This window comes from Mauremys reevesii, linkage group 3, assembly GCF_016161935.1.
Source record: "Mauremys reevesii isolate NIE-2019 linkage group 3, ASM1616193v1, whole genome shotgun sequence".
NCBI lineage: Eukaryota > Metazoa > Chordata > Testudines > Geoemydidae > Mauremys > Mauremys reevesii.
The window spans coordinates 50,429,239-50,443,583 of NC_052625.1; the positions used below are offsets into that span (position 1 = coordinate 50,429,239).

Genomic DNA, 14,345 nt, shown 5'->3' on the forward strand with positions numbered 1-14,345 from the left:
GCTGAGAAGTTTTAAATGTAAGAATTAGTCCCTGGGAAGTGGGATTAGTGGACAGGTGATGTGATTGTAGGGATGCAATATGTTGTACAGGTATATGGTGATCTGATTATATTAGATATTTGAAATATATAGTTTGTGTGTATGTGGTGTTTGTGTGGGTGCACTTACTTTATTATGCAAGTTTTTTGATTGATTTTGTATGTTTTTCCTTTAGATTTTTACTAGTTATATCGATCTGTTGTACCCTACAGAAGATAGAAATGATCGGTTAAGAGACTCCTATTTCTTCACCTGTGACTGCAGGGAATGCATTACTAAAGAAAAGGTAATATAACCATGGTGTAGAAGTATGTTCCTGATGACCTACCCACATACCAGAGGCTTTCATGCTGTTTTCTATCTGACTAATCAGATTTGGAATGTAGGGAGTGCTTTCTGTCTGAGACCTTGTCTCATACCCTTTCTCTCCACTGTAACCATGAAGTATCATGGAATATCCTGGTAGGTACTTGCTGAAAGGTAATATGAAAACTGTTAGACCCAAGTTTTTGTACTGAGTGTCTCCACAAACTGGATGTGTGGGGCATTTTGCACAGAAATCAGTTTGTTCTGGCTTTGGTATTCTTTCCCCCCCCCTCTTCCACACACACCCCCCATATTGTGAAATTCTCTCGGTTCTTCCTGGCTTCCTGAAAGTATCGCACAATGCAACATTACAAATACCAGAAGTCTCTCTGCAGTTCATGGTACCAGTGATGTACGGAATGATTGATTTATTCTGGTCTTTCTTCTGTGAACCAAGAAGTACCACAAGGATTTCACAGGGGGAATTTAGGGCTTGATCATGAACCCATCAGTGTCAAGCCTGGCTTGCCACTGACTTCAAAGAGTGCAGTTAAAAGAGTTATTTAAAACCTAATTCTGTGCCGAATGGCTCCCACCGCCTGGTAATTGGGGATTTTCAGCAAACAAATCTCTGCTTAACTGAGTTCTTGTATTTGTGCTGCCGCTCAGCTTTAATGTGACAATACGTGTGTGGCACTACTATCAGATCGGCAACTTTTGTATCCTTTCCATGACCTTATGTGTTACCCTTGTCATATGTAGTCCAAGAAAAACTGTGTTGTGATGGTAGCTGTGGGAACAAAGTTTCAATAAAAGCTCTTTATTAAAAAGAAATCTTGTTAGGCAGAAAAAATAATTGATTTGTTACATACTGAAGGTTACAGTTTAATTAGTACAGTTATCAAAGACCTATATATAGATGGCTTTATTTTAGTAGGAAATATGTCACAATTACCAGGCTGACTGCCCCTCTGACTCCTCTTGATCTCTTTGAGTACACCCTCTTTCAGGTCTCTCGCCTATAGCTATCAGCTTTCTGAGGGTGAACTTACACAGTTCTCCCACTCAGATCAGATACTGGGCTGCAGGCCCCTGTGATCAACCACAATTACTCAGCAGGCCTGACTTGTACGCAGCACCTGCAGCTCTGTTCTCTCTAAGGGAAAGACAGTGGTAACCAGTGACCGGCGTCTCCTTAAAGCAACGTATTTAATATAACAAAAGCATTAAGAAAAAAACAGTCTTAAAACAATAAAGCAGACAGTACTCATGTCTAGTTTACCAGGTATCGAATTATTTTCCACATAGGGATCCTGTAGGTCTAAGATTCTTTTGGACCCCTTGTGAGACGGGGTCTACAATCCTACACAAAAGAAAGGCAGGCAGGGGGTGAGACGCCTGCCTGCCTGCAGACAGCAAAACCAGTCCCACCCTACCTCAGCTGTGAGAAATCTCAATTAGAGAGAGAGAAGGCCCCAACTGCTGTAGCTAATGAGGGCAAACCCAAGTATAAAGAGGGAGGAAGAGACCAGGTAGAAGAGCTCAAGACTTCAAGGGAGTAGTAACTCTTTGTTAGAGGAGCTAGTGTCTGCCTGCCTCTGAGAGACTACTTCGCTCCTGGAAATACAAGGGAGGTAGCTGGAGATGGGAGCCTTAAGGACCAAAGGTTTTTTGACTCCGTCATGTGATGTTTATGGACTTGGCCTCTTTTTTGCTGATTGGATTTATGCCACTGTTGCCCAGGTCCAGGACTGACCTAGGCTGCTTGAGCTGGGTCTTTGTACAAGGTGGTGTCAGTCACTGCTGACACCCCTCCTGAGAGTCTCATTAGTGAAGTCTGTTCTCATAACTCACAAACCATCCTCCTCCCGCACCCCCACATTCCCCTAAGAGAGAATGTCCTTTCAAAGCTGCTTAGTCCTTTTGATCTCCAGGTTCCCAGCCTGGCAAAATAAAACTTGCATCTTCCTTGGAGACAGGATGAAACTAATTGCTTCCCCCGTTGTCTTTCAAAGGTGTGCCTGGATATTCTTATCTGGGACCATTGTGTTGCTTTCCCGCTTGTTCTTGCCATAGTCCCCACTGATTTTAAGCATTGCAGAGATATAATAAATATTCCACAACCCCCAATATAAATTGGCTTCTCGTTAACTAGGTAGCATATCAGTATTCTTAGATTATTATATAGGAACTCCATGACCATCACACTCAGTTTTCTATAATATAAATATAGGGTGAAATCCTGCCCCTGTTGAAGTCAGTGGGAGTTTTTGCCACTGGTATCAGTGAAGCTGGGATTTCACCCATAACATTTAATGTACCACTCACAAAACAACCTGTCACTCTTCCTCTTATGGAAATATCTACAGTCAAAAGGACATGAAGGGGAAGTATGGAATGGGATTCATTTTCCATTGAATTAAGTTTCTTGGTGGGCCTAAAGTGTCTGGGGTTTTAGTATGGGAATTTAGAAAACTTATGTCAAATAAGCAGTGAACCTTCTTATTTGGAAGTGGGTTAGTGACTGACGGTGTGACCAGTTACTACAGTGCTGGGCACTTTATAAATCTGTGTAAAAACAATATTGGAAAACTCTCTTGGTTTACTGACAAAGGAGGGCGATGTCAGATGAGCAGATCAAGCAAATACAGAACAGTGGACAAAATCTGCTGTTATACCTATACAATGGGGGTCAGACTGTTTGAAATTCTGTGTCTTGTGTTACTCAAGTGAGACTAGATGATCATAATGGTCCATCTGGCCTTAAGATCTGTGAAATCTCTAATGTGATTGAAAGCAGAATTTGGTCATATATAAAAATGATTGGATAGGTGAATTTAGAGAAGTTTGATTAGTTCTAGTCATGCAAGATGTACTGCATGTACAGCAGAACCCTGCTAATCTGCCCTTGATTAATGTGCACGCTAAGGATCACCCATGCACAACTGGCAGTCTTCCCCCACCTTTCAAAGCTCACATAGCAAGGACCAAGAGGCTTCTGACACCAGGAGTTCACAGTTTAGAGTTCACACTGGGGTTAACACTAGATGCTTCTAAAAACCCAACGTCACAAGGCAGCAGTTCCGAGCTTTTGAAATTCTTGGAGAGTATCATAGCGTCTAACTGCGGACATACTCTTAGCCTTCTTGGAGAGGCAGGGGGCAATTGCCTTGCCGGGGGTGCTTGTACTGGGTGAGGAAGCCATTGAAGAGATAACGAGAGCAAGCAGTAGCTTTCTGGTTTGTAGCGTTATAGCATGACCCCACAAACCAGCACTGCTTCTGAGAGAGCCATTTTGCCACATCATCCCCCATAGCAACTATCTCCTTGCTTGTACCAGTGTTGTTCTGCTACTTCTGAGGCACCTATTGTATGGTGCCCAGCAGTATTGGCAAGAGAGCAGGGGGTTTTGAGACTTGTCCTGAGGCAGTGCCTTGTGAGATGGAGTCAGAGGCACTGCTGAATAGGTGCACTTTGCACCGCTTGTAGCTTCCCATCAACACTGTGGAGAAACTATGGCATCTGGATCTGAGTTGAAGACCTTATTGCAGATGTTGCAACCAGTTGGTACAAGTGACATTTATAAAACACCTTGGGATAGCTCTTGCGTTGTGGAACGCAGTCATCATCCAGGAGTTTGCAAGCTCAGAGCATTCCAGCCAAAGGTTTAGAGAAAAATGACAGAGGAATAGTCTACTTTCTCTGTTTTCTCCCCTACAGATTTCAGTGGTTTCTTTGTGGGAGCCTAAAATTCCAACCATGCCTTTTATTTTATTAATCTTCTGTAGCTTTTAAACTCTGTGTGTGGATGTGCCTTTACGTGTGAGGTTTGGGATTGCATTTGTAATTCTCATGTGCTTCCTTCAGGACAAAGATAAATTGGAAATCCGCAAACTGAATGAACCTCCATCAGCAGAAACTGTCCGAGACATGATCAAATATGCCCGAAATGTGATTGAGGAATTCAGGCGAGCCAAACACTACAAATATATCCTTTGCTTTGCCTTTCTCTTGCCCCTGCTGGCTTGTTTTGCAAGTTTTAAATCTTTTTGATATCCTGAGGCTCACTCCTTTTAGACTCCCACTGCCCCCCTAATGCACTTCTGAAGGCAGTTAGAAACTAGACAGTCTTGTTCTCCTCTTTGTTTGTGAAGAGAGAATTTTCTCTGAAGTGGGTGCGTGCATGTATGAGAGGGATTGTCAGAACATTGTGTTGCTGCCTTCTCTTTACAAAAAGTGTTGTTATGCTGAAGAATCTGTTTGTTTCCCTTTAGAATCTGAAAATGTTTCCTGTCTTGAGGGAGATACGTTTTAACAGGTAGAAAATATTCAGGTAGATCCACCACGTCCCAGAGCTGGATGGCTTTTTGGCCAATCTGTGTTTGTGCAGAAGCCCATACTTTCGAAGACATAATGGGTAGAAAAATAAAGAATCGAGCCAACAGCAGGATGATTTCAAAGCCCTTAAAATGTCAAAGCAGTTAGGAAGGTTAGTGATACTATTTACAGAGAGTCTCGTCTTACTGTCCTGAAGTTAAGGACCAGTCCAATGGACCGCAGTGGCTGAGGCCCTTAGCCAAGCCATACAGGCTGATTGCTCAGCGCCAGAAGTTTCCTTCTGTTGGGCTCCAGGCCAAGTCTGTGTCAGTTGCTTGTTACATGTGAGCCAGCCTCAGCCCTGGGTGCACTCAATGGACTTTCACCCCTTTATACTAGGTCTGGATTTGGCTCTCTGGCTGCACCTGCCCCCATTTGTCACAGGTGACAATTTAGCCCTAGAGAATATCTGGCGACTTGACACCAGAATCAGTGGATGTGGCGGTAGTAGGGGCCGGTGGTTGATGTTAAAGGGTCTCCCTAGCTGAACTCAGCAATGTCAAGGGCCATGTAAGGTCTGATGATTAAATGATAGAATAGTCTTGATTTTAAACATTGGAAGGAGTAGCTACGAGGCCTTAATCAGGGGGTCTCTGTGCTTATGCAGAGCAGCAGCTACAAGCCCCTGTAAAAATAAAACTCAGCTGAGCGTCCCACCCTGCACACTGAGCCTGGTTTTGCAGCGGAGGAGATAGGTGTGGCCCACAGAAATCTGTTTCCACTGATAATTACATTGTAAACTCGTCAGAGCAGGGATTGTGTCTTCATATGTATTGCACAGAACCATTCCCTGGTCGTGACTGGGATCTGTGTTTGCTAGTGCAAAATAAGCATGGAATAGAGCCATGGAGGAAAACCCTTCAAAAGGCTTTTAAAACTAGATGGGGTTTGTTTGTATTTTTAATCTTAAAAACAAAAAGCTTGCTTGAGCAGGTTAACCATCCACCTGACATCCTGGGCGAGAGAGGCACACAGAGCAGACCCAGACATAAGATCATCTAATGGTCACACTAAGGACAAGCTGGTCTTACCATAAAAATTGAGGGAAGACCAGAAGTGACAGGTAAATACCATTGAATAGTGAGGTGGGGGTGGTCTTGTATAACGTTTGTAGATTATGAAACTTAAATTGTTTCCTTTAAAAATTACTCTTGGAATGCTCAGAAGGGTGTGTGCAAGAGAGAGAGAGGTGTGTGCAATTCCAGAGCTCTTCAAAGTGCTCTGCAAACACTAATCCTCACAACGCCCCTAGGAAGGAGACAAGTACTGTCTTATCCCTTGCATGAACTGGAGCATGGAAAGGTGATGCAGCAAGGCCAACCTGCAAGTCTGTGACAGAGCCAGGATTAGAACACTGGAGTTCCTGGCGTATGCCCAGTCCACTAGACCACACTGCCTCTCTGCGTAATAGAGGCTTTCGGTTCACATGTCAATGAAAAAATTATGCCGTGCCAAAATAGTTCCCACCAACTATTTGTTAAAAATAAAGACTAGGGATGAAATCCTGGCTCCACTAAAGTCAATGGGAGTTTTACCATTGACGTCAATGAGGCCAAGACTTCACTCTAGATGTCTGCAGTCACAAGTGCTGCGTGTTTTAGGGACAGAGTAGCACTCAACACCAAATCCTGGGTGTTCATCTACTTGTGAAACTGAGAGCATTGCTTCTTCAGTTGCTGTTATCCACTTCAGCAGGAATGCTTGTGCATTGCCATGGAGTAGGCTAGGGTCCAGAAGTAGCACAGGCTCTTTGCGAAATGGTCGTGCTTAGTCTTTTGGAGGCAGAAGAAGAAATAACTTCTGTCACTCGCTGTAGAGCATGGCCATGAGAACTTATGTAGAGGATGTGAAGGCACTTATGGGAGACATGTTGAAAGAGGAGGCCCCCCGTGGCCAGATGCAGTTTGTAGTCCCCCATACCCTGTGACCCAATCCTTTTCTCAGCCTTGATGCAGGGATGGGGAATTCGTACATGGAAAATTCCACTCTTCACTAGCCACTGCTGCCACGCTGCACTTCACTCCCCCACCCCCCAAAGTACACCAGCACTGGTGCAAGAAAACCACTCCAGTCTCAAGGCCGGGTTTGCAGGTCTGACAATTAAGGTGCGGGGGACATGCAAACTGAGCACCCTTGACCTGGAGTTGCTGAGACCTGGAACCCCTTGATGCCATTTTTAACAGTCCCTTTTTCAAAGAAGAGCTGTACTTAAAGAAAAGCTTCTCAAAACCATTCTTTACTGGACAACCATAACGTGGGTATCCTCAAGCCGTATAACACAGGTATGTAGTTGGAAACCACTCATTTAATGTGTTCCTTGACTCCACTGTACCTCCTAGTGAATTACTGGAGGTTTGTGAGCTTAGTCTGGACAAGATGGGCTCCGTGTTTGAAGACAGTAATGTTTATATGCTGCATATGATGTATCAGGCCATGGGAGTCTGTCTGTACATGCAAGACTGGGATGGTGCATTGCGCTATGGGGAAAAAATTATCAAACCATACAGGTAAACTTAGGAGCTTTTATTTTTAATTACATATTGCAGTAAGTTGAACACATGTTTAAACAAAACATAGGGGCAGGCATCACTAATCTGATTGCACCTTGTATATAGATGCACTGTACAGTAGTGAATGTTCATGGCCTGTTTAGAATGAGATGCAGGTCCAGATTCAGATAGTGTTTACTTGATCTGAATAGGGCCAAGGTATTAACAATACTTGGCTTTTTGCAAATTCCTGCCACCGAATTGCAGGACCTGTTTACACCCCCAGCTGTCTTTCCTTAGATTGGTGACTGTACTAATCTTGCTTAGTTACTGTAACATGTGTTCATCTCTAATATTGTATTGATCGTTTGCCTGAGACTAATTTTTTTAATCTTAACCCTGTCTGAATACTGTAGGTAATATCCTGGCCCTTGCATATTAATAGAGATTCCAGTCGTCCTGTAGGTTCACTTCATTCATCACCCCCTGTGGTAAATGGCTACAACAAGGCTCTTTTCCCATTGAATGGACTGGGCAGCAGAGGGAGCTTGAACTCTGCTCCTCCTGATTCCCAGACTGAGCTTGTCAAGTCCTTGATGGTCTTGGCTACCTCTCCCTTGGAGCAAGAGCCTGAGAGAATGTGCAAACTCGGGGCTCTTGCACAGGGACAGGGCAGTGCAGCACAGCTAGAGCCACCCAGATGTTACCTTTGAGAGGAAACCAAAGAATCTCCCTTGTTCAGTTTCTTTTCTGGGCCATGCGTCCTTCGCTTGTGACAGCCAGTACACTGCGCATGGGTCTGACCCCGCCACGGGTCTTCCCAGGAAATTCTCATCTAAAGGTGTAATTTGCTCTCCAGCTGAGGGAGTGCAAGTGAACCTCTCCCTTTGGATGCCAGTGTAAAGTCATAGATCAGCTGGCAGGGAGCTGTGATTGTGCTGGCTCACTCGCTTTCTCCCCGGGGGCTGAATGGTATTTATCATCCTTGTGACTTGCCCAGCTTCCACTGGCTCGGAGCCTGGCATTCCAGGTCAGCTGCTGAACCCAGCTCCTGCAGTTTGAAGTTTACTTTGCTGCAACTCCAGAGCTGCATTCCAAAGACTTGTTCGGTACACCCCCTCAGTCAGCCCCAGACACGCAGTGCTGACAGCGTGCCTTTGGAATAAGAAGAATCCTTAGTGCTTAGGGGCGGGGTGGCTCAGGGAATTGGTAATGGTACAGAGCTTTTCACCCTTTTAGTGGGCCAGATTAAATGCAGTGACCGCAAGTCACTGCCACTTGGTGGCTGTTCAGAGGCCTGGGGTGGGTGAAATGAATGTTGTGATCTCAGTCCAATTCTCAGTTGCGTCCTCATCCCACAAACAATAGATACTGACTCATGGCAGCCACAGCAGAGAGTGCAAGGATTGAATGGGCAGGGAGAATGAGCCAGCTTCTCACACCTAGAGCCAGGGAGAGGGGTTGTGGGGAAATACTGTGGAAACTTTTTGCAGGATCTGATTATGCCAAGTTTTTCTTTCGCAGTAAGCATTATCCGTTATACTCCCTGAACGTTGCCTCCATGTGGCTGAAGTTAGGGAGGCTTTATATGGGACTTGAAAACACAACTGCTGGAGTTAAAGCTCTAAAAAAGGTATTTCCACCCTTACCCAGTAACTATAGCAATTTTAGCTAGGCATGTGCTCGTTGAAGTGTTACCATTTCTTAACCAATGAATGACTTGCTAGAAAACTTATCATGCCTTGTATTTAGTTACTTGATTTTCATCCTTTCCTTAATTCAGTGTGTGTTTGTTATAAAGATGTAATGCAACTGCTGTTACATCATTTCACTGTCTGTTATGCAAAGCAGGTCTTTCCTGATCTTTTCACTATTAACTTTAATACTTCAGAATCAAAATAGTATGTATGTATGTAGGTCATATTCCCTTCATTGAGTCAGAGTTCCACTTCAGCTAGAGAAGTAACTGTAGGTGCAGTTGCATTTCATTTACTTGCTTGTTGAAGGAGCTATGTCTCTTCCTTCCATCCACACTCCCCCCACCCCCCAATTCCTGGCCCTTGAAGCATCACACACTTTATTTCTATGGTTCATATATTGTTAAGTTGTTCAAAAACTGAACATGTTTCTGGCTCTCACTCATTCTGGAATAGGACACAGGCAGATTAATTTTCATTAGGTGGGTTGAATTTTTAGATTATATTGTGCTGTGATAGCAAACCCCTCACATTTCTATTTGATTCTTCTCCTCCCATTACTAATCTGTACTGTGTTTCATGATCCTTTCTTTCACCTGTTGTTTTTGGATGTGTAGCCTCTTTGATACAAGTAAATACCCTTTTGGTTTCCTTAACCTCAATGATTTTTTGTTACTTTGGTCTGGAATTCCCTGATTTTTGTAGAGGCTTTTTTAGGTAAGACAGACTTGAGCCAGTATTAAAGCAGACCTCCAGCCTACAAGAGCCTGCATAAATTACATATTTTAAATGTATTTTTTAAACAATTTAATGTTGGTCAGAATACAAACAGTGCAGGTAAATCTGTTGGCAGTTTCCCAACATAAATATTTTTCTAAAGTCTCATTTCCAAAAATAGCCTCCAGGAACACTTGAACACACCCACAAAAGCATCCCAGATACTGGTGCTGCATCTTGAGGCTTATTAGAAAACAAAACAATTGTCTTCTCATATCTCTTTGGAAATCGCTCAGACAGGATCTGTAGAGTTCATCCTTTGAGTGAGATGGGAAAGCACGGGTCATTGTTGCTATTCACGTGGAAGTTAAATCTTCTAAAGCTAACAGTAGGGGATAATCCTAGTCAATATTCCCTTGGTAAAATGGGTTCTAAGATGTTGTGAGCTCTTACTCCATGGTCTCTCAGACTATGCACAGTGTGCCCAGCCATTTGATAGCGTTGTCACCAGCCCGGTGAAGAACTGGGAACCGCAAAGTAAGTCAGCGGCACTCGTCAAGGATATGCAACAGTCTGAAGCTGACCACATCTACATCGCGGGTCATTACAGAAACCCTATTTGAAAAGATTGGCCGCACAATTGCCCAGTCCTGTTCAAAACCAGTTCAGGAATGCCCACAGGTGCCTTGGTCAAAACCTGGTGGGCAGGTGGTTGGGTTAGTAACAAGAGCATGATTAATGACCGTCATCACTGCCCACTTGTTATGCCAAGCAGATTCCACAGTCATCCTGTGGTGGCATAAGTGACCAGAAAGGGCATCTATAAGACGTGTGAAGAGTTGAAGGTGGTTGAAGAGGTCTGAGTACAGAGGCAAGTTGCTGTTCTCACTGATCTTGGCCGGGAGCATCGTGGAGGCCCCCCCACAGTGAATGTGAGGTGGTGTTATGTTACTAAGTATTGGCAGCTATGGCCACAGAGTTGCACGTAAAGTCCCAGTAACAATGCACATAGATTTAAGCTCTACATCGACCAGCCTCGTGTGAAACAAGCAACACCAGGCAGGAACACAGTACTCTACTGTTGAATAGCAGAGGGCAAGGGCTGATGATCTAAGCATCTGGACGCTCACACCCCAGGTTGAGCTGGCCAGTTTTCTGAGCAAGTTGTTCCGAGTGCTAACTTTGGCTGCTGTCTTCAAGTGGTTGTGGTACATCAATGACCTATCCAGTGTCATGCTGAGGCAAACAGGGTTTGGGTTGTGCTGCAGGCGTTGGATATTTAAGAAAATATTTAACTCATGGCATGGGCTTGCATTATGTAGATGAAATGTGATAGAAACCAGAAAAACTTGGATGCAGGTGTCAGACTACAGTAGTCTGCCATGAGCTTCATATTCTCATTTAGGACCATGTCAATTTCTGAGGAGGATTGAGCGTGATAGGTGTGGCCGATGTTATCAACACAGATAAACTTGTGTGAGAGTGTTGCTGGCAAGTCATCGATGTACGTATTGAACAGTGTTAGTGAAAGAAGGGAACCTTGAGGAAGTCCACCAATCTGACACTTCCAGGAACAGCAACCATCACCCATGTGGACTCTGAACCACCTGTTTTTGAGGAAGAGCTTTACTACTTTGACCACACAAGGCAGGGCAACTCGAGAGAGTTTACACAGAAGACCTGTGTGCCAAACCATGTCATAAGCAGTGGTCAAATCCAAGAAGATGGCCCTGTCTTTAGATTTTGTTGAAAACTGTTGGCTCCATGGTGGCTTCTGTCCTTGGCAAAGTTTGGTCTTAAATTCTCCACTGACTGTTTCCACCCACATATCTATGCACTCCATTCCTCCGGTCTCACTTTGTTCTCTGTCCTCATTATTGCACCTAAGGCTACTTATTTTTCTGCTGCTCTTTGACAGATGGATAGTCTCCCTCAATTCTCACTTTAAAACCCAATTTTTCTATTGGGGTAATACACACATGAGAAAGCACTTTTGACACTGTCAATAGCACCAATTGGTTTTGTCTACCCCCAGTTTTAGATTTTAAACTCCTGGGGGTGCAGTGTGTCTTCAGATGGAGAGTGTAGATCACCTTTTACAATAGACCCCAACCCTGAGTAGAGCCTCTACATCTTATTGCAGCACAAATGCTTAAGTCTCAGCACTATTTTCCTTTCTGATGTGTGGTGTGATTACTTGATTATGTGCTGGTGGGAGTGGCTTAGTGGTCTAAGGCATCAGGCTTGAAACATGTGATCACATTATGTTCACTGAAGCCCTTTTGACTTGCTGAGATAGATAAATTGGGTTCCAGGCAATTTACCATGGGTATAGGAGAGGAGTTGAACTCATTGCTCTGGAACAGCTGTCAAAATATTCTCTACTCCAGCGGTTCTCAGACTGTGGGTTGGGACCCCAAAGTGGGTCACAACCCCATTTTAATGGGGTCTCCAGGGCTGGTGTAGTGGGGCTCAGGTATTAGGTCCCCTGCCCAGGGATGAAGCCCTTGGGCTTTGGCTGCCCTCTCTGCCTGTAGTGGTGGGGCTTGGGGACCCCCCATCCAGGGTGGCAGGGCTCAAGCTACAGTCCCCCCTCCTGGGGGCATGTAGTAATTTTTGTTGTCAGAAAGAGGTGGCGGTGCAGTGAAGTTTGAGAACCCCTGCCCTACTCTATTCCCTAGCTTGCAGCTTTCAATCTTAGAGTTGGCAGCATTTCCAGTGGCGCTGTATGTACATAGTTTTGAAAAATGCTTTGAGATCCTTCAGGATGAAAAGTGCTGTATGAATGTAAAACATTCTATAAAATGAAATTCATATGGTTTCCTATGGAGTAGATAACTTTAACGGGCTAATAGCTAGAGGTGTCACTGTTCCATACCCCTGAGGAGAATACTTCTAGCCTAATGCTAACTATGAATCAATTATGTGAATATTTTTTCCTTTCACAGGCAATTGCTATTATGGAAGTAGCACACGGAAAAGATCATCCATACATTTCAGAGATCAAAAACGAATTCAAGGACCACTGAGCCTCTGAATCTATGCAGTCCCTCTACCTTTATTTAAAAGCCTTGCTACCAAACCTACAAGAGTGCTTTGAAAAGTGCTGTCTTATGAAGCACTTCTGAAATGTAAGTGGCATGACACACATGTTGTGCACTTGGGCCTTGCATCTTGCATTCTCTAAGGCTTATGCAAAACATCTTTAACCTTTGCAAATTCTCAAATGCTTTTTTAAGAAAGGAAATGGCGTGGTTTCATCCAGGTCATGCCTTCGACAGCTCATGTGCAGAAGACCAATTTTTTTCCTCTACAAATTGTAATGTGTTAGCTGTGTAAAGTAAATAAAAGTGGTACATTGTCATGGCCCTACTTGTTTGCTTTGTGCTTGCGTTAATTTTGTGACAAACTTTCTCTTACTCTCTGAAGAATTAGAAATTTAAAGCAGCTACTTTTCCTATATCCATTGTTTCTAGTACTTTTCTTTAGGAGCTTGAAAATGTCTATTCCTACCAATTTTATTCCATTCCAAAAACATTGAGCTTAAGGGAGCTTGATGACCCTGGCTCAGTGCACTTGTGCTAAATTGTTGTAGGCTCCCCCCCCAATGTACTTTAACTCCGAGTGTTTGTAGGCACAGTAGCAGCTTCTACAGAGGTAGCATATATAAGCCTTTGTCCACGAAAGGGCATAAGCTGGAGTACCCCCTCTGTCACAGGGGTTAACCTAGCATAGGCCAGGGGCTAAGGTTTCAGTTCCATGGGTTTGGAGGGTGCTGAAGTTGGATTTGCCTTCATGCTGAACCCATAAGGGAAGGTGCCATAAATTGCTGCTGTTATCCCTTAGTGATTTTAGAACCCTGCCTTCAAGACCATCTTAGGCTGGGGAGTACCTGGCTTCAGGGAGCCTGTAACATGGACACTGGCTGGGGTTAAAGTGAGCTGGTCTGAAGCGGACACGCCTTGCCTTGTTAGAGAAGCCCTTTTGCCTCCAGCAGATCACAGGGAGCTGCCACCAGAGGAGCCAGAACATCCCTGTCTGTTAGTTGTTGAGTTGGAGACCAACTTGCACCCCTTTCCCCACCTCCAGAAGAATCCAAAAGAAGCTCAAATTGAAACTCGGGGTTTGTTTTTAAATGAGGCTGGACAGAGGGGGATTGGTTGGTTGTCTTTAAGAAGCCAGGAGGCTCCCTTTCCCTCTTAATTACACATTTAAAGTCAATCAGGTGTGGAGTTAAATTACATAAACATACTGTACCATTTTTACAGCTTGCAGAGCGGGCATGAGAAATCGGAGATGGTAATTGTGTAGCAGCACCCCACCTACCCAGTCTGGCTTCAGGCTAGCTCCTGCCTCAGTTTCCCCTCAGTTCCAGGGCCGATTACCTGCCTTCATTTTCCACCCTGTGTAAGCAGGCTTGTTTCTCCTGTCCAGGAAGGACTAACCACACCACGTTTTTAAAGTCCTTTCTGAAAGTCTACATGACAAAATTAAGTCTGCGTAAGTTAATCAGCTTACAACCACCGCAGTAATTAAATTACTTTTGCATATCCATACTACACTCCTTGTGTCAGTGGTGCATGTCCTCACCAGGAGCACTTGCACGGATTTAACTGTTGATGTAAGCAATACAGCACCTGCAGCTACATCAACCTAAGTGCTACATTGAGACTGTCAACCAAAGAGGTGGAGTTAAGTCAGTAGGAGCTATATTTTAGTG

General features: G+C 44.2%; 2 protein-coding genes across 3 annotated transcripts in view; one reads left to right on the top strand and one right to left on the bottom strand.

Moving 5' to 3' along the window:
• The window catches only part of SMYD2 (SET and MYND domain containing 2), a 43,121-nt gene extending 30,128 nt beyond the window's left edge, over positions 1 to 12,993 (top strand). For both annotated transcript variants that reach the window (XM_039531482.1, XM_039531481.1), the window contains exons 8-12: positions 215 to 325; positions 4,213 to 4,333; positions 7,055 to 7,229; positions 8,736 to 8,844; positions 12,574 to 12,993. In XM_039531482.1, coding sequence (XP_039387416.1) covers positions 215 to 325; positions 4,213 to 4,333; positions 7,055 to 7,229; positions 8,736 to 8,844; positions 12,574 to 12,654 — 597 coding nt within the window. In that variant the 3' untranslated portion in view covers positions 12,655 to 12,993. The remainder of the gene's footprint in view (positions 1 to 214; positions 326 to 4,212; positions 4,334 to 7,054; positions 7,230 to 8,735; positions 8,845 to 12,573) is intronic.
• Positions 12,994 to 13,803: 810 nt separating this feature from the next.
• The window catches only part of PTPN14 (protein tyrosine phosphatase non-receptor type 14), a 190,468-nt gene continuing 189,926 nt past the window's right edge, over positions 13,804 to 14,345 (bottom strand). Inside the window, exon 20 of the transcript XR_005596362.1 lies at positions 13,804 to 14,102. The gene's annotated coding sequence lies outside the window, so the exon portion shown is untranslated. The remainder of the gene's footprint in view (positions 14,103 to 14,345) is intronic.